Genomic DNA, 27,057 nt, shown 5'->3' on the forward strand with positions numbered 1-27,057 from the left:
TGCCTCTCAGATCAAAGGTGGGTCCATTTGTTCTGTTCCCGAAGTGTGGTCTCCCTGAGATCCCAAGTTAGAGGGATCCCTGGAGCACCATTTACCCAGGTCACCAGGAGCGGTCACCAAGTCAAGATTCACATCCCCATCGCCAATTGTGGTGAATTTCTTTAATATTAATTGAGACAAACTTATCACACAAGTCAGAGTTATTCTTAAACTAAATCTTTATTCACTTATAAGGGAGCAGGTCAATACAACACACACATATAAAGTGAATCAATTGAGTGCCCTACGATAATGATGGCTGGTGGACCCACGGGACAAAAGTACAAAGGTCTTTTATAGCCCTTTCAACCTACATGACGAACAACAGATGTATAGAACGGGTCACAAGGTTAACATTTGTATGAAAGATACTTATAATTCTCAGCAGACAGTATCTGCTGTAAAAACAGTACTCTTTGTGTAGAGACCAGGGTCTGGCCCTGGGGTCATCTCTCCCTGGTACCATATAGAACAGAAACATTAACTCATGTTCTGGAATGCAGTCTCTTTAGGTTTTATCACCCAAAAGACATTGTAAATCTCCTGTCAGTGTTTTCTCCCAGAGGCCCATCCTCAGTAGAACACAGACACAATAGTTCTAAGAACCCTCTATTCAGTTGCATAAAACAACCATTTGATGCAATAAAAGTATTATAAGTATTATAAAAGTATTATAACATAATCTTGCAATTTTGCTCTCAGTGTCCACAAAAGAAAATCCCACACCAAACTTAAAGACAGGAAGTAAACCAAAAAGGTGGAGCAACTAAAGGTGTTGACTCTCCACATGTATCAAGACAACTGGAGCACTGGGCCAGACACTCTTAAATAGAACCTGGACCAGCTCAGGTGAAACACCTTCCCACTAACGAGATGGACAAGCCAGCACAGGTGTAACACATACTGACTAACGAGGTGACACCAATCAGTGCGTCCTACGTGCTACATTCCAAACCTCAAAACAAAAATGGAAAAACCAAAGACGGTAACACCTTAAGAGAATGCTTACCAACAACAGAAAAAAACTTCCAATTCACATTATAATCAACTACAATGCTTCACCAATATAAACATGGTGTCCACTGGCTGTCAACAATTCAAGACAATATATATACACTTCTAGAACTCTAGTCTTCCTAAAACTCACTAGCTTCTAGAACTCTCGTCTTCCTAAAACTCACTAGCTTCTAGAACTCTCGTCTTCCTAAAACTCACTAGCTTCTAGAACTCTCGTCTTCCTAAAACTCACTAGCTTCTAGAACTCTCGTCCCCTTGGAACGAGCCCAAACAAAACTCATCTCCAATACGGAAAAACGTGCAGTCAAAATAAATTGTGATCCATGGCAACTCACTGGCTAAACGCAAAACACAAATCTTTTTGACTGCCCACCCTTGAGACAATCAGCAACCAAGTTGTCCTCACCACGGACATGTCTGATTTCAAGAGGAAACTCCTGCAATATCCATAGTAACTTTCCACCTCACTGCAGAGCTTCTCTCTCTTCTCAGGGTTCACTACATAGGCATGTTGTTGGATCGGGGCCCAGTCCCCAATGTCATGCTCTAGTACATTTGGGTTGGCACATCTGAGAATGAACCCTGATATTATAAAAGCAGGGTAACAATGTCAATATAATAGTCAGTTGGTTACATAAATAATTATTACTAAATGTTACATGAAATGTAAATATGAAATATTTGGTTGCATAGTCTTATTTTCAACAGCTTTTCAATTACATGTTGCTAGGTGGGATATCCCCAATGTCAAAACACAATTTTAACATGTCCAAATCTAAACATAAAATGTGCTATATACACAAACATCTGCCACAATAATCATATTACTTGTATTATTTAAAACAAGCAGCTTATAAACTGCACAAGCACGAAAAACGCTGTTGTTTTGACAAGTAGCAATAAATCACTGATATCCATTTGGGGGGAAATCAGGTTGAATCTGCTCTTCAAACTAACACAACAAAACAAAAAACACATGGAAATGGAGATATATTTTACCTCACTGGTTAGAGGACAACCTGCAGAAGACAGTCAGCTACATTTTGGAGTGATGCATTTAAATTTAGGGGTCGCTAAACAAAGGAACACAACACTTATTTGTCATAACTCATAGATATCATGTTGAAATCAATTGTGCGAGAGGAGGGAGATGAGGTTGCACCTCCTGTTAAAACTAACAGCTCAAAAACCACACAGAATCTGGGAATAATGTGTACATCACTGGTTAAAGGACAACTTGTAGAAAACAGCTAGCTACATTTTGAAGTGGTGCATTTTGATTCCAGTGGGTCACCAACATGGTAAGTGTAACACAGCTCTTTTTGTGTTAGTCACTTTTAGTTAAATCTCATAAATAGTACTCTTCCATTTCAGAGACTGGATTTTCCCCCTGAGGCTAATATCCATATCATGTTGAAATCAATAGAACAGGGGACAAACGTTTAGGGTTCTACATTGTGACATCATTAAAATACTCCTTCTACAATGTTAAAACATTCTACATTGTGACATCATTTCATTGATATCATGAAACAACTCCTTCATGTATTTTCTGATGTTTGATCAGAGATCTTTTATCAGAGTATCTCTTGTCACATTGACCACAGTTAAAGTTTCTCTCCTGTGTGTGTTCTCTTGTGTTGAGTCAGATGTCCAGATTGACCAAAACTCTTCCCACATTGATCACACCTATAACGTTTCTCTCCTGTGTGTATTCTCTGGTGTAGAGTCAGAGAGCCAGATCGACCAAAACTCTTCCCACATTGATCACACCTATAAGGTTTCTCTCCTGTGTGTATTCTCTGGTGTAGAGTCAGAGAGCCAGATTGACTAAAACTCTTCCCACATTGATCACAGCTATAAGATTTCTCTCCTGTGTGTATTCTCTGGTGTAGAGTCAGAGAGCCAGATTGACTAAAACTCTTCCCACATTGATCACAGCTATAAGATTTCTCTCCTGTGTGTGTTCTCTGGTGTAGAGTCAGACTGCGAGATGCAGCAAAACTCTTCCCACATTGACCACAGATATAAGATTTCTCTCCTGTGTGTATTCTCTGGTGTGATACCAGATGGCCAGATTGACCAAAACACTTCCCACATTGATCACACCTATAAGGTTTCTCTCCTGTGTGTGTTCTCTGGTGTTGAGTCAGAGAGTCAGATCGACCAAAACTCTTCCCACATTGACCACAGCTATAAGGTTTCTCTCCTGTGTGTGTTCTCTGGTGTGATATCAGATGGCCAGATTGACTAAAACTCTTCCCACATTGATCACAGCTATAAGGTTTCTCTCCTGTGTGTGTTCTCTGATGAATTTTAATGCCTGATGAGGTGAATCTCTTCCCACAGTCAGAGCAGCAGTGAGTTCTCTTCCCTGTGGATGTCTGCAGGTGTTTATTGAGGTGTTCTAATGTGGAGAGACTCTTCTCTGCCTCTTCAGCATCATGATGTTGTTGAGGCTCCCCAGAGGATCCACGATAGTGAAGTATCTCTCCTGTGTGAACAACAAAGTCAGACAGATGATTAAAGGCCCACAACAGCGGTAATCCACTGTAAAAGGTGATGCCAACAGCGGAGCCATGATGTTGTACAACAATTGACGTCTGTAATGAATGTTAAAATTATTTGATATTTGCCTTAAAATGAGCAAGAAAAGTTATATTTTGTCTTGTTTTCACATTAGTAGTGAAATCGATGATTGTAGGCTAGAAATAAGTTATTCATGTTGTTGAAACTCGAAGCAGTGTGCCAGACGACTTTTGGTCTCCAATATAGGCCCCTTTCTGTGTTTGCTAAAATTGCAGCACGAGGGCAATTTGATTGTAGAAACACCTCCCTGCTAATGAGGAAACCACTAGTTATGGATGTAGTATATCTGGTAATGAGGAAACCACTAGTTATGGATGTAGTATATCTGGTAATGAGGAAACCACTAGTTATGGATGTAGTATATCTGGTAATGAGGAAACCACTAGTTATGGATGTAGTATATCTGGTAATGAGGAACCCACTAGTTATGGATGTAGTATATCTGGTAATGAGGAAACCACTAGTTATGGATGTACTATATCTGGTAATGAGGAAACCACTAGTTATGGATGTAGTATATCTGGTAATGAGGAAACCACTAGTTATGGATGTAGTATATCTGGTAATGAGGAAACCACTAGTTATGGATGTAGTATATCTGGTAATGAGGAAACCACTAGTTATGGATGTAGTATATCTGGTAATGAGGAAACCACTAGTTATGGATGTAGTATATCTGGTAATGAGGAAACCACTAGTTATGGATGTAGTATATCTGGTAATGAGGAAACGACTAGTTATGGATGTAGTATATCTGGTAATGAGGAAACCACTAGTTATGGATGTAGTATATCTGGTAATGAGGAAACCACTAGTTATGGATGTAGTATATCTGGTAATGAGGAAACCACTAGTTATGGATGTAGTATATATGGTAATGAGGAAACCACTAGTTATGGATGTAGTATATATGCCTGGAGCAAAAAATGGTGAGCAAAGATTTTCGTTTTCACAATGTATTCTGAATATTACAGCACTAGATCAGGAGTGCTACTCAAGGAAACTCACATTAAGTTCTGTGTCTATTCACTAATTCACCACCGTGGGGGAAAACCCAGGGGAGTTCTCATAGGCTGACAGCAAAAACAGTCTCCATTTACAGGTTGCTTATGAGTGCATTTCACATTAAATATGGATTATAATTGTAAGACTCGCTTGAATCACCTGCTTAATATGTTTGTGTTATTGTCGCATATCAACTGATTTATACTTAAAAAACACTTCAACCAGTAAAATGCTCTTTGGCTTTTCCATCAGCCTGACAATGAGGGTTTGTACACTAAGTGTTTAACAAATTGGCCCATAACTTCACCTAACAACAACATAGACCTACTGTAGGACCCATAACTTCACCTAACAACAACACAGACCTACTGTAGGACCCATAACTTCACCTAACAACAACATAGACCTACTGTAGGACCCATAACTTCACCTAACAATAACGTAGACCAACTGTAAGACCCATAACTTCACCTAACAATAACATAGACCTAGGACTATAAATCATTTAATATTTCAGGTGAAACATGGAAACTAAAATGTTTTTGTCATGACATTTCATAACCTGATCACCAGATAATTTTGTGAATAATCCCACTAGGCTACTCTGTAATGTGTTGTCATTCTAAATGTCCTGAATATAGGAAAATAGCTCTGTGTGTTGAACAATAGCCTATCCATCAAGGAACAGTTCTCTACACATTATGAGCTAAGTATCTCTGTGTCCAAACAGACTAACAAGACCCTACTGTAAATCAAGCAGACAATAACACTTTATAAACATACATTTGTTAGGGATGTTGGATCCAACGTGGAGCACGGCATAACTGTCTTTACCAGAGTAATGAATGAAGAAGCACTTTGGTTGTTGTTGCATGTCATGATGTTTGTCATGTGACTGTCATTCAGAAAATGATTTCCTGGATCAGCTGATGATAGTTGAACATGTGACTGTAACTAAACAGCTACAGTATTAAGTATTATGTGTAATTATTGAAGAACGACGTTAATGACAGTATCTATTTGGGTGTTGTCAATAAAGTTAAGGTGACTCTCGGTTAGAACCATTGGATTTAGCAAACTCTGAAATTATTTAGGATTTCTGTGCCCATAAAAACTGTTTTGCCAGCGTAACATAAGGAGACACTAAATGTTACGTAGGTAGAGAGCATTTCAGAGATCTGAATACAAAAAACTGTCATAACAGGACAATAACCTAAACCACAAGGCCAAATCTACACTGGAGGAGCTTACCAAGATGACATTGAATGTTCCTGAGTGGCCTAGTTACAGTTTGGACTTAAATCATCTTTAAAGTCTATAGCAAGACTTGAAAACGGCTTTCTAGCAATGATCAACAAACAACTTGACAGAACAGGAAGGATTTTAAAAAGAATAATGAATATTCACATGAAGATCAGTCTCCTATTGGATGACATCACGACTTCCCATCAAGCCAACTCCTTGAAGGCCTTACTATGACATCACTCACTCCTTCTAGTTTGCAGTTGTTAAAAAAACACTATTTTGCTCAAAACATGTATTTGTTTCCCATTAGTGTGTTTATAATTTACTGTATTTATATATCACTTTTCAACAGGAAAAGTTTAAAAATCCCTGGAGGACTTCATGGACAATTCATACAGTACAAAAACATATTCAAGTGTAGAATGTCCTTTTAAAAATCACACATTAGTTCAACAACTGCAGAGTTTGTGTCCCTGTTTTATAAGATAGTACTCACTGTATTTACTGGTGTTAACCAGATCAATGTCCCTGTTTTATTAGATAATACTCACTGTATTTACTGGTGTTAATCAGATCAATGTCCCTGTTTTATTAGATAGTACTCACTGTATTTACTGGTGTTAATCAGATCAATGTCCCTGTTTTATTAGATAGTACTCACTGTATTTACTGGTGTTAATCAGATCAATGTCCCTGTTTTATAAGATAGTACTCACTGTATTTACTGGTGTTAATCAGATCAATGTCCCTGTTTTATAAGATAGTACTCACTGTATTTACTGGTGTTAATCAGTTCTCCAGTCTTCTCTTCATCATTGACAGTAATTGACCCCTCTTCAGCCTTAATTCCAAAAACGACTTCATCTTCTTTCACTTCATCCTCCACTCCAAAAACTGCATCCTCCTCCTCTTTCACTCTGAACGCCTCTTCCTCTTCTTTCACTGTAACGTCTTTCTCTTCTTCTTTCACTGTAACAGCCTCACCCTCTACTTGTTTTTGTATTGTAACATCTTTCTCTTCCTCCTCCTCTTTCACCAGAGCTTCTTTCTCCGTCCAGCAGACCTCTTCTTTAACAGGATTAGAGTAGTTTAGTGAACTCATGGTCGGAGATAATAGCTAGTTAGCATTAGCGACTAGACTAGTGCTAATTTAACCAGCCAGCTAGTTGACTTACAACGTAAATATTAAATTAAATGGGGTAGCTAGTTGTTTCCACATAAGTATGTTTAAATCATAGTAGCAAATAAACCACGAAATTGTCTAAAGAACTTGAATGTTCCGACTTTGTTGGCTAGCGAGCTACCGAGGTGGCTGCAGTTGTTGAAGAAGCGTTCCGTCCACTAGATTATACGTCACACTAGAAACATCGCCTGAAAGACACATATCGCCATCTGCTGTCTGGAGGGAGGAAACGCAGTTGAGGAGGGAAAACTATTTTTATTCTTCATTGAATTATAATATTATAAAGCAGTTTAGGGAAACGTTTTTTTCCTCTCCATTAAATATGAATATTATATCAACACGTACAAAGAGCAACAAGTGTTGTTTGATTAGTTCAGATTTTTATGAGAATTTAAAACAAACTCTACATCTACTCCACATCTGTATTTCTGATTCGGTCAAATAACTAGATATCAAAATAAGCACCTAGTTATTGATACCCTTGATAAAGATGAGCTAAAATTACTGTATAAAATAAATAAATAAACTTGACCCACTACCAGGATATTTTAGCCCAAAACCTGGTTACCTCTCTGCTAGGAGACTGAAACTTGGCCATAAGTGGATCTTCCAGCAAGACACATCAACATCCACAAAGAAATGGTTAATTGGGCACAAAATCAACATTTTCAGTGGCCATCTCAGTCTTCGGACTTGAACTCCATTGAAAACCTGTGGTTTGAATTGAACAGGGCAGTCCATAAGACAGAGTAAATAAATCAAGGACCTGGAGAGATTCTGTATGGAGGAATGGCTTGTTCGACATTGCAAGCGACTGCCGATTGACTGATCTACAAATTCCCTGTTGCTGCTGTTGAAAGAAGCGTTCCGTCCACTACATTATACGTCACACTAGCATCGCCTTAAAGCACCACATGATGTATTGTTACACCATGTAGGAGCAGTATAGACCTAGTCTGTTCATTATATACATCTACATGATGTATTGTTACACCATGTAGCAGCAGTATGGAGGTACAGTGGGGGACAAAATTGTTGACACTCTTGATAAAGATGAGCAAAAACGACTCTATAAAAAAAATTCAAATACTGAGCTATATTGTGTCAAAAATACAGGGAAATGATTTTATACTAATACAATAGCTCAGAGAAAGATATTTAGTTTAACATGTAATTCTCAAAAGGTAGGGGTCTGAATTATTGCCACCCATGTTTTCAATACTCCAGCACCTTCCCCTTGGGAGAATAAAGACACTGAAATGTTTTATGAGATTAGAGAACACATTGGGTGGGATCTTCAAGCCCAATACCAAACCAATCAGGTGGTTGTTTGATGAAATGAAGCTTCAGACGCCATTGATGACGTGCTGCTGATAAAGTGATACAGGCATCGGTACACTGCTTTGAAGTTTACTGCTTATCGATTTGGACGCAGGCCTCGTAGCTCCGGTATCAAAAGTAACATCCCTACTGACAACAAGGCAGCAGAGTCTACCGTGCTAATGCGTTCCCACTAGATATCACAACCACACAGTATATGAAAGCATGAGGTGTGGCTGACGTTTACAAGCTGGAGCTAAATACCGAGCTAGCATACAAACTCTGTAGCACATAGTGCATTGTGGGTAGTTTAGAAGACATCCGGAAATAAGTCAAGAAATATGTAACAACGCAAAAACATAACTGTTTGTACTTATAGGGAACCATATCGTGACTACAACTAGCTTACTACGTCTTTAACCACACTGTGTTGTTACACTAGCGAGTAAAAACGAATGCTTCCTACACTTTAACTTTTTGTCTGACAATAAAATAAACATTTTACTCAACTGCGTTACCCACTCCAGTCAGCAGATGGCGGTGTGGGAATTTAAGGTAATGCTGTTGGTGTGACGTATAATGCAGTGGACGGAACGCTTCTTTCAACAGTTATTCAGCCACCTCGGTAGCTTGCTAGACAAAATAGCCGAACCAATAAAGCTCTTTAGACGCTTTCGTGTATATTAGCCACTGTGTTTTAAACCCACTTCTGTCGTCTAGTTAGTTATCAGATTTAATTTCATATTTGCGGTGTTGTTGTTATTAGTCAGCTAGCGGGCTGGTTAAGTTAGCATTAGCCTAGCTAGCTAACATCTCCGACCATGAGTTCACTAAGCTACTCTCCTCCTGATAAAGATGATGTTGTTGTTGAACTGATGTGTGGTGTTAGAGGGGAAATATTCAATAGCTACATCAATATTTTGACTTTTAAATTATTTATTTATGGCCATTGATTCTTGAAGAATATAACACATGCCTCATGAGCTTAGTTCAACTGTTGTACCCCATCAGAACCCCAAATAAGCTTTTTATACTCCAATGTTTAGAAACAATTTAAATGATAAACAAACACTGTAAACACTCACACTCAAAACATGGTTAAAACTATGTTGATATCATGGATGGTCAGTCCTTGCATCCATAGGTCCGTCTATGAATTTGAGAGTAGTTACATTTCTCCAGCCCCATCATCATCTTATTACCAAATCAGTGGTGGAATTACAGCTTTGTTATTGTTTGAACTGCAGATTAATTGGTTGATTGTGTGGCTTGTTTAAAGGGACAACCTAGTTTTTAAACAGAAACAAAATGGCTGCCCAGTGACTTGGTTTGGTAAGCAGCTGAGGGATGGGGGAAGGAGAATTGTAACCACTCTGAAATTCATAGAGAAGCTATTGTAGCAACCGTAACCCAATACCTAGCGACCTCGTCAAGAAGTTCAGACATCTTGGCGTAACAGTTATAAGCTGTTGACTTGACAGTCGCTGGACCCAGGTTTGAGTTCAGTCCAGGACTACCCCCTGAATTGACTACACTATAAATACAAGCACTGGCCATCCATAAGGTCAAAATAATAGTTTTAACCAGATTTCAAGGCTATACAGTGCTTGTTAACAAACAGTGGCGTTTTTCAAGCTTATGTTTTGGTTTCTGATGGGGTAATACAGTTGAAACATTTGAGGCATTTATAAGTTATATTCTTCAAGAATCAATGGTTATATAGTAAATGGGTCTTTCTATAACTGCCAGTGTATATTTTCCTGTGGGGGTCAAATTGTTAGAGCTGTTGATAAGTCATTAGCTGTGTTAGAATACTCATACTAACCGTACTATTTGTGATGTTAATTGAGTATATAGTGTGCTTATTGGTCATAGTATGATATAGTTAGTATTTTTTTTTTTTTTTTTTTAAGTTTGCACAAATCTTTATTTAACTAAGTTTGACATATTATTTTACTACACTGATTCCACAATTGAACGTGAGTATGTCATAAATCTCTTTATTTTATTAGGAAAATCTTTCATTCACAAATCAAAATTTATGAAGAAAAAGCCCCTTTTCTTAATTTTTTTATCTGATTTGGAACAGTACTTAGAATCTTTAAAACGTATACAAAACAATATGTCAAAAAAATGATATAGTTAGTATGCCAAAACCTCCCGGATGTCGTACTAAATTCGCCATAATATGACGTAAACACGCAGTACGTTAGGGTCCATAATGCAATTCTTCAGGAAATGGGCGTGGCTTCCCGTTGTTTTTTTAGATTTGTAGAAAATGGCGGAAAATATGCAGCCGAAGTCCAACGAGAGCCGATACAAATTCATTGCTTTAACTAATTATGACAAATGTTAAGAAAATGTTGAGCAATGTAATAAAATAATTACTTTTCAAATAAGTTACTTTACACGTCATTTTGGCTGACTATTTGCAAGCATGTTATTACAGCAGTATGTACCGGTATGTTAACTAGCTACCTAACGTTAGTTGGCTACTTATACATCAAACTTGCCAGTATATGAACTATATTCTATCTAACTAACTACCCAACGTTTATTGACTTGATTATTCACATCATTCTTAGCTTAGCTAAATGGTATAGTCGTTGTGCTTTCTCAATGGACATTCGGGTGCTTTCATAAATTCACACTGTTGTCAGTGACTCTTTGTTAGTTCCCTCTTCAATTTAAGGGACGTTTCTGGTTTCTTGCTGGTGAACGTAACAACAAACAATGGAGTAAAACAACCTTATATTATGGGTTGGATCCATCCAATAAATATTTTAATCAATGGATTTTCCTTAGAATCTTCATTAGTCTTTCAGATGTTATTCTTTTTTTTAATCCTCTTCTTTTCATTTTTCCTGTCAAGCCATTGTGTTGCATCCATGTCTGAAATGTGCTGTATAAATAAAGCTTGATTTGAACATGTTGTAAAACAAATGAACCCAATGACTGACCAATCAACACTAAGCAAACCAATGAACAAATGTGCAAAAGCAACACATAACTTACTATGAAAAACAATATACATTCAGTATATTTTCCACTATGTCAAAATAGTGCATGGTATGTAGATTTAGTATCACTTTTCAACCAACCCAGTAGATTTGCTGAAAATGATAAATGCCCCTGCAACACAGAATCACATTTAGTCATATTCTATAAAACACTCAAAGTAATGGATAGTCTATGGCCTCAGTTACACCTGGCACCTAAATGTGACTTCCGTCATCCGATCACTCCAAGCTGCATTACGTTAAGATCTATCAGGACGGGCCTTTGATGTAGTCTGGACGCAGTCAGGCCACTGAATATGCGTAAGATATGAGAAAGAATAACAAATTACTCATGTGTGCCTGAGGGGAAATTAACTTTCATACAGACAAAATGGGTGATAAATTACACCAATATCAGGGGACAATTTGCACTGCTGCTGAAAAACATCTCCACAGTAATGATGTTGCCACCACCATGCTTCACTGTAAGGATGGTGCCAATTTTCCTCCAGACATGACACTTTGATTTCAGGCCAAAGAGTTCAGTCTTGGTTTAATCAGACCAGAGAATCTTGTTTCTCATGGTCTGAGAGTCCTTCAGGTGCCTTTTGGCAAACTCCAAACGGGCTGCCATATACCTTTTACTGAGGAGTGGCTTCCGTCTGGCCTCTCTACCATAAAGGTCTTATTGATGGAGTGCTGCAGAGATGGTTGTCCTTCTGGAAGCTCTGTCAGAGTGACCATCGGGTTCTTGGTCACCTCTCTGACTAAGGCCCTTCTCCCCTGATTGCTCAGTTTGGCCGGGCGGCCAGCTCTAAGATGAGTCTTGGTGGTTCCAAACGTCTTCCATTTAAGAATGATGGAGGCCACTGTGTTCCTGTGTTCTTGGGGACCTTCAATGCTGCAGACATTTTTTGGTACCTTTTTGGTACCTGTGCCTCGACACAATCCTGTCTCAGAGCTCTACGGACAATACCTTTGACCTCATGGCTTGGTTTTTGCTCTGACATGCACTGAACTGTGGGACCTGATATAGAGAGGTGTGTGCCTTTCCAAATCATGTCTAATCAATTGAATTTACCAGAGGTGGACTCCAATCAAGTTGTAGAAACATCTCAAGGGTGATTAGTGGAATCAGGATGCATCTGAGTTCAATTTCGAGTCTCATAGCAAAGGTTCTGAATACTTAAGTAAATACATTTGTAAAAATGTCTAAAAACCTGTTTTGGGTTTGTCATTGTGGGGTATTGTGTGAAGATTGATGAGGATGAAAAATTATTCAACATTTTTCTATTTAATCCATTTTAGAATAAGGCTGTAACATAACAAAATGTGGAAAAAGTGAAGGGGTCTGAATACTTTACGAATGCGCTGTATACCGCTGGCAGAGTTTTCTACCAATGGCAGTTTTGTACACAGTCACGTGAGACATGGTAAAGAAAAACCCAATCTTAGGAGAGTACATGGGAGGCACTATACTGTGTGTCTGCAGGTGTCTATCTGGTCAAAACCACTGTTACAGGAGCCCCTCCACCCTCTGGTGGGATGGATCATGTCTACAGAGAAACCTAGATTCAAATACTTAGATGTGTGTGTATTGGGTATATGTTGTGAAATTGTTAGATATTACTTGTTAGATATTACTGCACTGTCGGAGCTAGAAACACAGGCATTTTGCTACACCTGCAATAATATCTGCTAAACACGTGTATGTGACCAATAAAATGTGATTTTGATTTGAAATAAACGTCCTATTTATCAAAGGTGCTTTTGTCTGGGGTCAAAATGACTCCAAAGGATTTGAATTTGTTAAAAGTCCATATTGATACAGAAACACTAAACCATGATTTAGATTTATTAACAACCAGTTGATTGACAAAGTCATGAAAAATTGGAAGAATTGAATAAAATACATTTTGGCCATGATAAAAGATATGCCTCTGGGGTCAAAATGATCCATGTCAGAAGTATGGTTCAACGCAAATATGTAGTGGGTGTAAAGTTTGTTTTAAATTCTCACTCATTAAAAACGAATCAATCAACACATGCTTCTCTTTGAACGACTTAATGTAATATTAATATTTTATGAAATAAATGAAAAATAAACGTTTGGTTCCTCAACTGCGTTGCCCCCTCCAGTCAGCAGATGGCGATGTGCGTCTTTTAGGTTCAGGCGATGCTGCCAGTGTGACGTATAATCTAGTGGACGGGACGCTCCTTCAACAACAACAACTAGTCAGACACCTCGGTAGCTTTCTAGCAAACATAGCTACAACATTCACGCTCTTTACACTGTTTTGGTGTATATTAGTCGCTGTGTATTAAACACACTTCTGTCGTATGTACTTGTTGGACCATTTAATTATATATTTACGTTGTTTGTCAGCTAGCTGGTTTGCTAAGTTAGCTTAGAACTAGGCTAGTCGCTAATGCTAACTAGCTAACATCCCCGACCATGAGTTCACTAAGCTACTCTCCTCCTGTTAAAGAGGAGGTCTGCTGGACGGAGAAAGAAGCTCTTGTGAAAGAGGAGGAGGAAGAGAAAGATGTTACAATACAAAAACAAGTAGAGGGTGAAGCTGTTAGCGTGAAAGAAGAAGAGAAAGACGTTTCAGTTAAAGAAGAGGAAGAGGCGTTCAGAGTGAAAGAGGAGGAGGATGTTACAGTAAAAGAAGAGGAGGAAGAGAAAGAGGAGGTTGCAGTTTTTGGAGTGAAAGAGGAGGAGGGGGAAATGACTGTCACATTGGAGGAAGAAGAGGAGGTTGGAGATGTGTTTAACACCAGTAAGTACCGTCTCTGCAGTCGTTGAACCAATATGCAGTAAAGGGGTTCTACACTTTAATGTTGTTCTGTAGGAATGGCTGAAGCTACACTGTAACGTGTAGAACATCAAGAGTGGACCATCAACAAAACGTTAACAATTGATCAAATGCATCCAATGACAATGCCTGAAATACTGTAGTCCTCAATATCTCCTATTAGATTAGCCCAAGATGTTCTCTTAAAGGGGCAATCAGCAGTTGTTACATCCATTTTGGGACTTATACATTAATGATATGTACCCATTGTTTCTTGAAGAAATCACTTATAAATGCCTCATGAGCTTAGTTCAACTGTCGAACCCCATCAGAACCCAAAATATAAGCTTTTATTTACTCCAATGTTTGTCAGTAAATATAAACAAACACTGTATATCCTCAAAACATGGTTAAAACTATAATGTTGATATCATGGATGGTTACATTTCTCCAGCCCCATCCCTCAACTTTTTACCGAAACGGGCAGGGAGTACGCTTTGTTATTGTTTCTACTGCTGATTGCTGCCCCCGTTACTCCTCAAGGTCCAAGGACTGTATGTTATTTTCAGAGGTAGACTGGCTCTGGCAGCTAAAATAGTCAACTATTCCATCTAAATCTGAATCGATTCTCAATTAAGATACATTTCTAGAAGCATAAATTGATGTACTTTCATATCAATTCAGAATAATTTCACACAATATTTAAATATCACATCAAAATAATTTCACATAATACTTTCCGGACTAGTCTCCCAGTCCCTGCTGCTGAAAAACATCCCCACAGCATGATGCTGCCACCACCATGCTTCACCATAAGGATAGTGCCAGGTTTCCTCTAGACGTGACTCTTGGCAGTCAGGCCAATGAGTTCAATCTTGGTTTCATCAAGCCAGAGACTCTTGTTTCTCATGGTCTTAGAGTCTTAACCTCTCTAGTGTAGGGGGCAGTATTTGCACGGCCGGATAAAAAACGTACCTGATTTAATCTGGTTATTACTACTGCCCAGAAACTAGAATATGCATATAATTGTTTGATTTGGATAGAAAACACCCTAAAGTTTCTAAAACTGTTTGAATGGTGTCTGTGAGTATAACAGAACTCATATGGCAGGCAAAAACCTGAGAAGATTCCAAACAGGAAGTACCCTCTCTGACCATTCCTTGGACTTCTTGGCTCTGTTTATTGAACATTTAGGATCTTTGCTGTAACGTGACACTTCCTACGGCTCCCATAGGCTCTCGGAAGGTGGCAGAACATTGAATGATGACTTTGCAGGCCATGGCTGAAAAACACTAGCGCATTTGGATAGTGGTCGCTCTGAGAACAATGAGACTGGGGGCGCGTGCACGAGCCGACACCATGTTTTTATTTTTTCGTCTTTGAACGAAAACAGGGTTTCCCAGTCGGAATATTATCGCTTTTTTTACGAGAAAAAATCGCATAAAAATTTATTTTAAACAGCGGTTGACATGCTTCGAAGTACGGTAATGGAATATTTCGAATTTTTTTGTCACGAAACGCGTCGGGCGCGTCACCCTTCGTCACCCTTCGGATAGTGTCTTGAACGCACGAACAAAACAGAGGATATTTGAACATAACTATGGATTATTTTGAACCAAACCAACATTTGTTATTGAAGTAGAAGTCCTGGGAGTGCATTCTGACGAAGAACAGCAAAGGTAATCCAATTTTTCTTACAGTAAATCTGAGTTTGGTGAGGGCTAAACTTGGTGGGTGTCAAAATAGCTAGCCCGTGATGGCGAGCTATCTACTCAGAATATTGCAAAATGTGCTTTCACCGAAAAGCTATTTTAAAATCGGACATAGCGATTGCATAAAGGAGTTCTGTATCTATAATTCTTAAAATAATTGTTATGTTTTTTGTGAACGTTTATCGTGAGTAATTTAGTAAATTCACCGGAAGTTTGCGGTGGGTATGCTAGTTCTGAACGTCACATGCTAATGTAAAAAGCTGGTTTTTGATATAAATATGAACTTGATTGAACAAAACATGCATGTATTGTATAACATAATGTCCTAGGAGTGTCATCTGATGAAGATCATCAAAGGTTAGTGCTGCATTTAGCTGTGGTTTGGGTTTATGTGACATTATATGCTAGTATGAAAAATGGGTGTCTGATTATTTCTGGCTGGGTACTCTGCTGGCATAATCTAATGTTTTGCTTTCGTTGTAAAGCCTTTTTGAAATCGGACAATGTGGTTAGATTAACGAGAGTCTTGTCTTTAAAATGGTGTAAAATAGTCATATGTTTGAGAAATTGAAGTAATAGCATTTCTAATGTATTTGAATATTGCGCCACGGGATTCCACTGGCTGTTGAGTAGGTGGGACGATTTCGTCCCACATACCCTAGAGAGGTTAAGGTGCCTTTTGTCAAACTCCAAGCAGGCTGTCATATGCTTTATACTGAGGAGTGGCTTCTGTCTGGCCACTGTACCATAAAGGTCTGATTGGTGGAGTGCTGCAGAGATGGTTGTCCTTCTGGAAGGTTCTCCCATCTCCACAGAGGAACTCTGGAGCTCTGTCAGAGTGACCATCAGGTTTTTGGTCACCTCCCTGACCAAGGCCCTTCTCCCCCAATTGCTCAGTTTGGCCGGGTGACCAGCTCTAGGAAGAGTATTCCATTTAAGAATGATGGAGGCCACTGTGTTCTTGGGACCCATCCCCAGATCTGTGCCTCGACACAATCCTGTCTCGGAGCTCTACAGACAATTCCTTCGACCTCATGGCTTGGTTTTTGCTCTGACATGCACTGTCAACTCTGGGACCTTATATATACAGGTGTGTGCCTTTCCAAATCATATCCAATCAATTGAATTTCCCACAGGTGGACTCCGAACAAGTTGTAGATACATCTCAAGGATGATTCATGGAAACAAGATCCACCTGAACGCAATTTTGAGTCTCATAGCAAAGGGTTTGAATACTTAAGTAAATAAGGTCTTTTGGTTTTTTACCTGTTTTCACTTTGTCATTATGTCATTATGGGCTATTGATGACACCCCTCTGAAATAAGAGCCTAACCATCAGAAAAAAACCTCTTCCTTAGCCTACTCCTCCCGCTGCTGCTTGCCTTCGTAAATTTTGATGTTATGCTCCTAACGTTTCTGGTGATGGTGATGCGTTGTGCAGACCTCACTACCCTCTGGAGAGCCTTTCGGTTATGGGCGGAGCAGCTGCCATACCAGGCGGTGATACAGCCCGACAGGATGCTCTCGATTGTGCATCTGTAAAAGTTTGTGAGTGTTTTTGGTGACAAGCCGACCATTACACTGGATAATCGCAGCTAGCTAGCTGCTACCGAGTGGCCCAGCCTCGAAGCTAGCCTTGAGCCAGGCCCATCTCCCGGCCTGCTCAGTGGACCCTATGATCACTCGGCTACACAGCTGATTCCTCCCAGACTCTTCACTAAGACGACTAGAAGCCAATACAACACCGGATTCCTGCCGTAAGCTCTGGACCTTTGCACCAGATTGGCTATAGTGGCTAACACCCTTGTCCCGAAGCTAGCACCAGTTAGCCTTGAGCCAGGTGCATCTCCCGGGTAGAAAACAAAATTACTCCAGCTACAATACCTCTTTTGCCAATTGGCCTGGACCCTTTGTCGACATGGAGCCCCGCCGATCCATCACGACTGGTCTGCCGACGTAATTCCGTCCGATGTGCCCTCAACCGGCCTTTGCAGGATGTCGGTGACGCCCTTGTCCCGAAGTTAGCACCAGTTAGCCTCGAGCCAGGCGCATCTCCCGGCTAGCATAGTAACGACTACTTACCGGCTTCCCTGTTTCGTATATTCCCGTTCACTGGACCCTATGATCACTTGGCTACATAGCTGATGCCTGCTGGACTGTTCATTAATCACGGTACTCCATTTTGTTTGTTTTGTTTATCTGTCGGCCCCAGCCTAGAATTCAGGCCCTGTGTGTAGTTAACTGACCCTCTCTGCCCATTCATCGCCATTTTACCTGTTGTTGTTGTCTTAGCTGATTAACTGTTGTTGTCTTACCCGTTGTTGTCTTAGCTAGCTCTCCCAATCAACACGGGTGATTGCTTTTTGCCTCTCTTTATGTCTCTCTAATGTCAATATGCCTTGTATACTGTTGTTTAGGGTAGTTATCATTGTTTTATTTTACTGCGGAGCCCCTCGTCCCACTCAACATGCCTCAGAGAGCTCTTTTGTCCCACCTCCCACACATGCGGTGACCTCTGTGGTGGTTAATTTCTTTACTATCAAATGAGGAGAGACAAACTTCACACAAGTTAGAGTTATACTTAAACTAAATCTTTAATAATAAGATCTTTACAATAGCAATGACTTATCAACGATTCACCATTTTCTAATGATCCGTTCAGAGTGGCAAAACAAAAGTACAAAGATCTTTTATAGCCAAGATACACCCCTTTCAACCTACATGACGAACAACAGATACATAGAATGGTCACAAGGTTAACATTTGTATGAAAGATATCTATAATACATAGCAGACAGCATCTGCTGTGTCAGCAGTTTTCATTGTAAAGACCAGTGTCTGGTCCTCCTACTCCAAACTGGAACCGTCTCTTCCTGGTACGGTATAGAACAGAACCATTAACTCATGTTCTCTGGAATGCTCTTTAGGTTTTATCACCCAAAGACATCGTAAATCCTCTGTCCGTGTTACCTCATAGAGGCCCATCCTCAGTAAAACACACACAATAGTTAACAAAATACTCTATTCTGTCAAATAAAACAACCATTATAATGCAATACAAGCATTATAACATAATCTTGCAATTTCCCTGACACCTCACCTAGCATAACTGGTGCCTCCAGAAATGCAACCTCTCTTATCGTCACTCAATGCCTAGGTTTACCTCCACTGTACTCGCACCCTACTATACCCGTCTGTACGTTATCCCTTGAATCTATCCTACCACGCCCAGAAATCTGCTCCTTTTATTCTCTGTTCAAAACGCACTAGATGACCAGTTCTGATAGCCTTTAACCGTACCCTCATCCTACTTCTCTGTTCCTCGGGTGATGTAGAGGTTAAGCCAGGCCCTGTGTGTCCCCAGGCGCTCTCATTTGTTGACTTCTGTAACCGTAAAAGCCTTGGTTTCATGCATGTTAACATCAGAAGCCTCCTCCCTAAGTTTGTTTTACTCACTGCTTTAGCACACTCCGCCAACCTTGATGTCCTTGCCGTGTCTGAATCCTGGCTTTGTAAGGCCACCAAAAATTCTGAAATTTCCATCCCCAACTACAACATTTTCCGTCAAGATAGAACTGCCAAAGGGGGAGGAGTTGCAATCTACTGCAGAGATGGCCTGCAAAGTTCTATCATACTTTCCAGGTCTAAGCCCAAACAGTTCGAGCTTCTAATTAAAAAAAAATTTCTCTCCAGAAATAAGTCTCTCACTGTTGCCGCCTGTTACAGACCCCACTCAGCTCCCAGCTGTGCCCTGGACACCATATGTGAATTGATTGCCCCCCATCTATCTTCAGAGTTCATTCTGTTAGGTGACCTAAACTGGGATACCTGGTTGTTCTTTAAAAGTAATTTCCTCACCACCTTAAATAAGCACGGCCCTTTCAAAAATTGTAAAACTAACAACAGATATAGCCCTTGGTTCACTCCAGACCTGACTGCCCTCGACCAGCACAAAAACATCCTGTTGCGTACTGCACTAGCATCGAATAGTCCCCGCGATATGCAACTTTTCAGAGAAGTCGGGAACCAATACACAGTCAGTTAGGAAAGCAAAAGCTAGCTTTTTCAAACAGAAATTTGGGACACTGTAAAGTCCATGGAGAATAAGAGCACCTCATCCCAGCTGCCCACTGCACTGAGGCTAGGAAACACTGTCACCACCGATAAATCCACGATAATCGAGAATTTCAATAAGCATTTCTCTACGGCTGGCCATGCTTTCCTCCTGGCTACCCCAACCCCGGCCAACAGCTCCCCACCCCCCGAAGCTACTTCCCCAAGCCTCCCCAGCTTCTCCTTCACCCAAATCCAGATAGCAGATGTTCTGAAAGAGCTGCAAAACCTGGTCCCGTAAAAATCAGCTGAGATAGACAATCTGGACCCTCTCTTTCTAAAATGTTCCACTGCCATTGTGGCAACCCCTATTACTAGTCTGTTCAACCTCTCTTTCGTATCGTCCGAGATTCCTAAAGATTGTAACGCTTCCACGGTCATCCCCCTCTTCAAAGGGGGTGACACTCTAGACCCAAACTGTTACAGACCTATATCCATCCTGCCCTGCCTTTCTAAAGTCTTCAACATCCAAGTTAACAAACAGATCACTGACCATTTTGAATCTCACCGTACCTTCTCCGCTGTGCAATCCGGTTTCCGAGCTGGACACGGGTGCACCTCAGCCACACTCAAGGTACTAAACGATATCATAACCGCCATCGATAAAAGACAGTACTGTACTGCCCTCTTCTCCGACCTGGCCAAGGCTTTCGACTCTGTCAATCACTGTATTCTTATCGGCAGACTCAACAGCCTTGGTTTCTCAAATGACTGACTCGCCTGGTTCACCAACTACTTCTTAGATAGAGTTCAGTGTGTCAAATCAGAGGGCCTGTTGTCCAGACCTCTGGCAGTTTCTGTGGGGGTACCACAGGGTTCAATTCTCACACCGACTCTTTTCTCTGTATATACCAACGATGTTGCTCTTGCTGCGGGTGATTCCTTGATCCACCTCTACTCAGACGACACCATTCTGTATACATCTGGCCCTTCTTTGGACACTGTGTTAACCTCTTACATCTAGACGTTCCGCTAGCGGAACACCTGCTCCAATATCCAATGATAGGCGTGGCGCGAATTACAAATTCCTCAAAAATACAAAAACTTCAATTTTTCAAACATATGACTATTTTACACCATTTTAAAGACAAGACTCTCCTTTATCTAACCACACTGTCCGATTTCAAAAAGGCTTTACAGCGAAAGCAAAACATTAGATTATGTCAGCAGAGTACCCAGCCAGAAATAATCAGACACCCATTTTTCAAGCTAGCATATAAGGTCACAAAAAATAAAACCACAGCTAAATGCAGCACTAACCTTTGATGATCTTCATCAGATGACACTCCTAGGACATTATGTTAAACAATACATGCATGTTTTGTTCAATCAAGTTCATATTTATATCAAAAACCAGCTTTTTACATTAGCATGTGACGTTCAGAACTAGCATTCCCACCGAACACTTCCGGTGAATTTACTAAATTACTCACGATAAACGTTCACAAAAAACATAACAATTATTTTAAGAATTATATATACAGAACTCCTCTATGAACTCGCTATGTCCGATTTTAAAATAGCTTTTCGGTGAAAGCACATTTTGCAATATTCTAAGTTGATAGCCCGGCATCACAGGGCTAGCTATTTAGACACCCACCAAGTTTAGCCCTCACCAAAGTCAGATTTACTATAAGAAAAATGTTATTACCTTTGCTGTTCTTCGTCAGAATGCACTCCCAGGACTTCTACTTCAATAACAAATGTTGGTTTGGTTCAAAATAATCCATAGTTATATCCAAATAGCGGCGTTTTGTTTGTGCGTTCAAGACACTATCCAAGGGTGACGAAGGGTTACGCGCCCGACGCGTTTCGTGACAAAAATATTCCATTACCGTACTTCGAAGCATGTCAACCGCTGTTTAAAATCAATTTTTATGCCATTTTTCTCGTAAAAAAGCGATAATATTCTGACCGGGAGTGGTTGTTTTCGTTCAAAGAGAGAGAAAGTAAACATGGAGTCGACTCGTGCACGCGCCTCAGTCTCATAGTATTCTGACCGACCACTATCCAAACGCGCTAATGTTTTTCAGCCATGGCCTGCAAAGCCACCATTCAGCTTTTTGCCGCCTTCTGAGGGCCCATGGGAGCCGTAGGAAGTGTCACGTAACAGCAGAGATCCCCTGTTTTGGATAGAGATGATCAAGAAGGCCAAGAAATGGTCAGACAGGGTACTTCCTGTTTGGAATCTTCTCAGGTTTTGGCCTGCCAAATGAGTTCTGTTATACTCACAGACACCATTCAAACAGTTTTAGAAACTTTGGAGTGTTTTCTATCCAAAGCTAATAATTATATGCATATTCTAGTTTCTATAAATAAATAAAATCTTAACTTTATTGACAACACCCAAATGGATACTGTCATTAACGCAGTTCTTCAATAATTACACATCATTCTTAATGCTTTAGCAAACATTATATTAAACAGGACATTCAAATATCCTTACAATTTATTTTTTTATTTATTTTTATTTCACCTTTATTTAACCAGGTAGGCAAGTTGAGAACAAGTTCTCATTTACAATTGCGACCTGGCCAAGATAAAGCAAAGCAGTTCGACAACATACAAAAACACAGAGTTACACTAGGAGTAAAACAACATACAATCAATGATACAGTAGAAAAAAATAAGACTATATACAATGTGAGCAAATGATGTGAGATAAGGGAGGTAAAGGCAAAAAAGGCCATGGTGGCAAAGTAAATACAATATATCAAGTAAAACACTGGAATGGTAGATATGTTATTTGAAGAAAGTTCAAAGTTAAAATATAAATAATATGGTGCAAAGGAGCAAAATAAATAAATACAGTAGGGGAAGAGGTAGTAGTTTGGGCTAAATTATAGATGGGCTATGTACAGGTGCAGTGATCTGGGAGCTGCTCTGATAGCTGGTGCTTAAAGCTAGTGAGGGAGATAAGTGTTTCCAGTTTCAGAGATTTTTATAGTTCGTTCCAGTCATTGGCAGCAGAGAACTGGAAGGAGAGACGACCAAAGGAGGAGTTGGCTTTAGGGGTGACCAGAGAGATATACCTGCTGGAGCGCGTGCTACAGGTGGGTGCTGCTATGGTGACCAGCGAGCTGAGATAAGGGGGGACTTTACCTAGCAGGGTCTTGTAGATGACCTGGAGCCAGTGGGTTTGGCGACGAGTATGAAGCGAGGGCCAGTACAATTATAATCCAAAGTAGTGTGAAATGAACTCATTAGCAACCTGGTAATGGAGGTTACTCCCCTGAGCAAAAATCTTTTCTCACCAGCAAACATAGAAAAGGGCCTCCAATCTTAGATGTTACTAGTAATGTGAAAACAAGACAAAATATGACTATTGTTGCTCATTTTAAGACAAATGTCAAGTAATCATTACATTCATTACAGATGTCAATTGTTGTACAACATCATGGCTACGCTGTTGGCATGACCTTTTACAGTGGATTACCGCTGTTGTGGGCCTTTAACCATCTGTATGACTTTGTTGTTCACACAGGAGAGAGACGGGACTATCGTGGATCCTCTGGGGCGCCTCAACAACCTCATGATGCTGATGAGGCAGAGAAGAGTCTCTCCAGATCAGAACTCCTCAAGAAACACCAGCAGAGACCCACAGGGAAGATAATTAACCTCTCTGACTGTGGGAAGAGATTCACCTCATCAGGCATTAAAATTCATCGGAGAAGCCACACAGTAGAGAAAGCTTATTGCTCTACTCAATGTGGGAAGAGTTTTGATACATCTAGCCATCTTATTGTACACCAAAGAACACACACAGGAGAGAAATCTTATAGCTGTGATGAATGTGGGAAGAGTTTTACTCGTTCAACCAGCCTGAAATTACACCAGAGAACACACACAGGAGAGAAATCTTTTAGCTGTGATCAATGTGGGAAGAGTTTTACTCAGCTAGGCAACCTGATAACACACCAGAGAGAAATCATATAGCTGTGATCAATGTGGGAAGAGTTTTACTCATCGAAGCAGCCTGATATCACACCAGAGAATACACACAGGAGAGAAACTTTCTAGCTGTGATGACTGTGGGAAGAGTTTTACTCGTTCAACCAGCCTGAAATTACACCAGAGAATACACACAGGAGAGAAACCGTATATCTGTGATGAGTGTGGGAAGAGTTTTACTTGCTTGCGCAATCTGACTCTTCACCAGAGAACACACACAGGAGAGAAACCCTATAGCTGTACTCGATATGGGAAGTTTTTTTTTTAAATCTAACCATCTGACGATACACCAAAGAAGACACACAGGAGAGAAACCCTATAGCTGTACTCAATGTGGGAAGAGTTTTGTTCAATCTGGAGAACTGAAGATGCACCAGAGAAGACACACAGGAGAGAAACCTTATAGCTGTACTCGATGTGGCAAGAGTTTTGTTCAATCTGGCGAACTGAAGATACACCAGAGAACACACACAGGAGAGAAACCTTATAGCTGTGATCAATGTGGGAAGCGTTTTGGTCAATCTGGCCAGCTGACATCACACCAGAGAACACACACAGGAGAGAAACCTTATAGCTGTGATCAATGTAACAAGAGATACTCCGATAAAAGACATCTGATCAAACATCAGAAAATACATGAAGGAGTTGTTTCATGATATCAATGAATTAATGTCACAATGTAGAATGTTTTAACATTGTAGAAGGAGTATTTTAATGATGTCACAATGTAGAACCCTAAACGTTTGTCCCCTGTTCTATTGATTTCAACATGATATGGATATTAGCCTCAGGGGGAAAATCCAGGCTCTGAAATGGAAGAGTTACTATTTATGTGATTTAACAAAAAGTGACTAACACAAAAAGAGTTGTGTTACACTTACCACGTTGGTGACGCACTTCAATCAAAATGTATCTGGCTGTTTTCTACAAATTGTCCTCTAACCAGGGATGTACACATTATTCCCAGATTCTGTGTGGTTTTTGAGCTGTTAGTTTTAACAGGACTTGCAACCTCATCTCCCTCCTCTCGCACAAATGATTTCAACATGATATCGATGAGTTATGACAAATAAGTGTTGTGTTCCTTTGTTTAGCGACCCCTAAATTTAAATGCATCACTCCAAAATGTAGCTGACTGTCTTCTGCAGGTTGTCCTCTAACCAGTGAGGTAAAATATATCTCCATTTCCATGTGTTTTTTGTTTTGTTGTGTTAGTTTCAAGAGCAGGTTCAACCTGATTTCCCCCCAAATGGATATAAGATTTGTGTTTTGCGTTTAGCTAGTGCGTTGCTATGGATCTTTATTTATTTTGACTGCATGTTTTTCCGTATTGGAGATGAGTTTTGTTTGGGCTCGTTCCAAGGAGACGAGAGTTCTAGAAGCTAGTGGGATTTAGAAAGAGAATAGTTCTAGAAGCTAGTGGGATTTAGGAAGAGGAGAGTTCTAGAATCTAGTGAGTTTTAGGAAGACGAGAGTTCTAGAAGCTAGTGAGTTTTAGAAAGACGAGAGTTCTAGAAGCTAGTGAGTTTTAGGAAGACGAGTGTTCTAGAAGCTAGTGGGATTTAGGATTCTATAGAAAGAAAAAGGAGAAACAAATAATCCTATTGTATATTATTATTTAGAAATACGGGTTTTTTTCTTATTTTTAATTGTTGACAGCCAGTAGACACCATGTTTATATTGGTGAAGGTGAAGCATTGTAGTTGATTATCATGGGAAATGGAAGTTGTTTTCTGTTGGTGGTGAGCAAACTTGTCCATCAAAAATATAGGATATATTTGTTGTCTTAAGGGGGAAGGTGCTACAGGCGTTGGTTTTTCCATGTATGTTTTGAGGTTGGACTTTAGCACGTCTAGCTCGTTAGCACGTCTAGCTCGTTAGCACGTCTAGCTCGTTAGCACGTCTAGCTCCGTCAGCACGTCTAGCTCGTTAGCACGTCTAGCTCGTTAGCCCGTCTAGCTCCGTCAGCACGTCTAGCTCGTTAGCACGTCTAGCTCGTTAGCACGTCTAGCTCGTTAGCACGTCTAGCTCGTTAGCACGTCTAGCTCCGTCAGCACGTCTAGCTCGTTAGCACGTCTAGCTCGTTAGCACGTCTAGCTCGTTAGCCCGTCTAGCTCGTTAGCCCGTCTAGCTCCGTCAGCACGTCTAGCTCGTTAGCACGTCTAGCTCGTTAGCACGTCTAGCTCGTTAGCCCGTCTAGCTCCGTTAGCACGTCTAGCTCGTTAGCACGTAGGACGCACTGATTGGTGTCACCTCGTTAGTCAGTATGTGTTACACCTGTGCTGGCTTGTCCATCTCGTTAGTGGGAAGGTGTTTCACCTGAGCTGGTCCAGGTTCTATTTAAGAGTGTCTGGCCCAGTGCTCCAGTTGTCTTGATACATGTGGAGAGTCAACACCTTTAGTTGCTCCACCTTTTTGGTTTACTTCCTGTTTTTAAGTTTGGTGTGGGTTTTTCTTTTGTTTGTCTCTTCTTGGGCAGATTTAGTGGGTCTCATGGTGGGTGTCTTTTAGGTCCCAGTTGTTGTTACTAGTCAACTTTCAGTGTCCCAAGTTTATATTTTGGGTTGGATATTGCATCCAATTAACATTTTAATCAATAGTTTTTCAGTTTAGTCTTCTGTTTTTTATCCTCTTATGTTTGTTGTGTACTAAATATTTCTGTTTATTTTCAATGTTTTTAAAAATATTTTTCCTGTGAAGCCATTTTGTTGCATCCATGTCTGAAATGTGCTGTATGAATCAAGCTTGATTTGATTTGACCATATAATAAAACAAATGAACCCAGTGACTGACCAATCAACAGACTGCTGAAGAGGTAAACACCACCCCCGGCTCTACCAGGGGCTTGAGGTGGTCTCCCACAGCTCTGCTTATGTCATGTTCTGTGGCCTTGCTGTTCCATTTCTTGACTGCACCTGCAACACAGAAACACATTTAGTCATATTATATAAACCACTCAAAGTAATGGATATGGAGTATCTATGGCCTCAGTTACACCTGGCACCTAAATGTGACTTCTGTCATCTGATCTCTCCAAGCTGCATTAGGTTCAGATCTACCAGGATGGGCCTTTGACATAGTCTGGA

At 40.2% G+C, this 27,057-nt stretch overlaps 1 protein-coding gene across 1 annotated transcript in view; it reads right to left on the reverse strand.

Moving 5' to 3' along the window:
* Window positions 1-200: 200 nt before the first annotated feature.
* Window positions 201-27,057, reverse strand: part of LOC145875658 (uncharacterized) — a 28,370-nt gene continuing 1,513 nt past the window's right edge. Inside the window, exon 2 of the mRNA XM_082971496.1 lies at window positions 201-3,550. Within this exon, the coding sequence (XP_082827622.1) occupies window positions 2,664-3,550 (887 nt within the window). The 3' untranslated portion in view covers window positions 201-2,663. The remainder of the gene's footprint in view (window positions 3,551-27,057) is intronic.

This window comes from Salmo salar, unplaced genomic scaffold (assembly GCF_965601325.2).
Source record: "Salmo salar unplaced genomic scaffold, fSalSal1 ptg000306l, whole genome shotgun sequence".
In the NCBI taxonomy this organism is placed as follows: domain Eukaryota; kingdom Metazoa; phylum Chordata; class Actinopteri; order Salmoniformes; family Salmonidae; genus Salmo; species Salmo salar.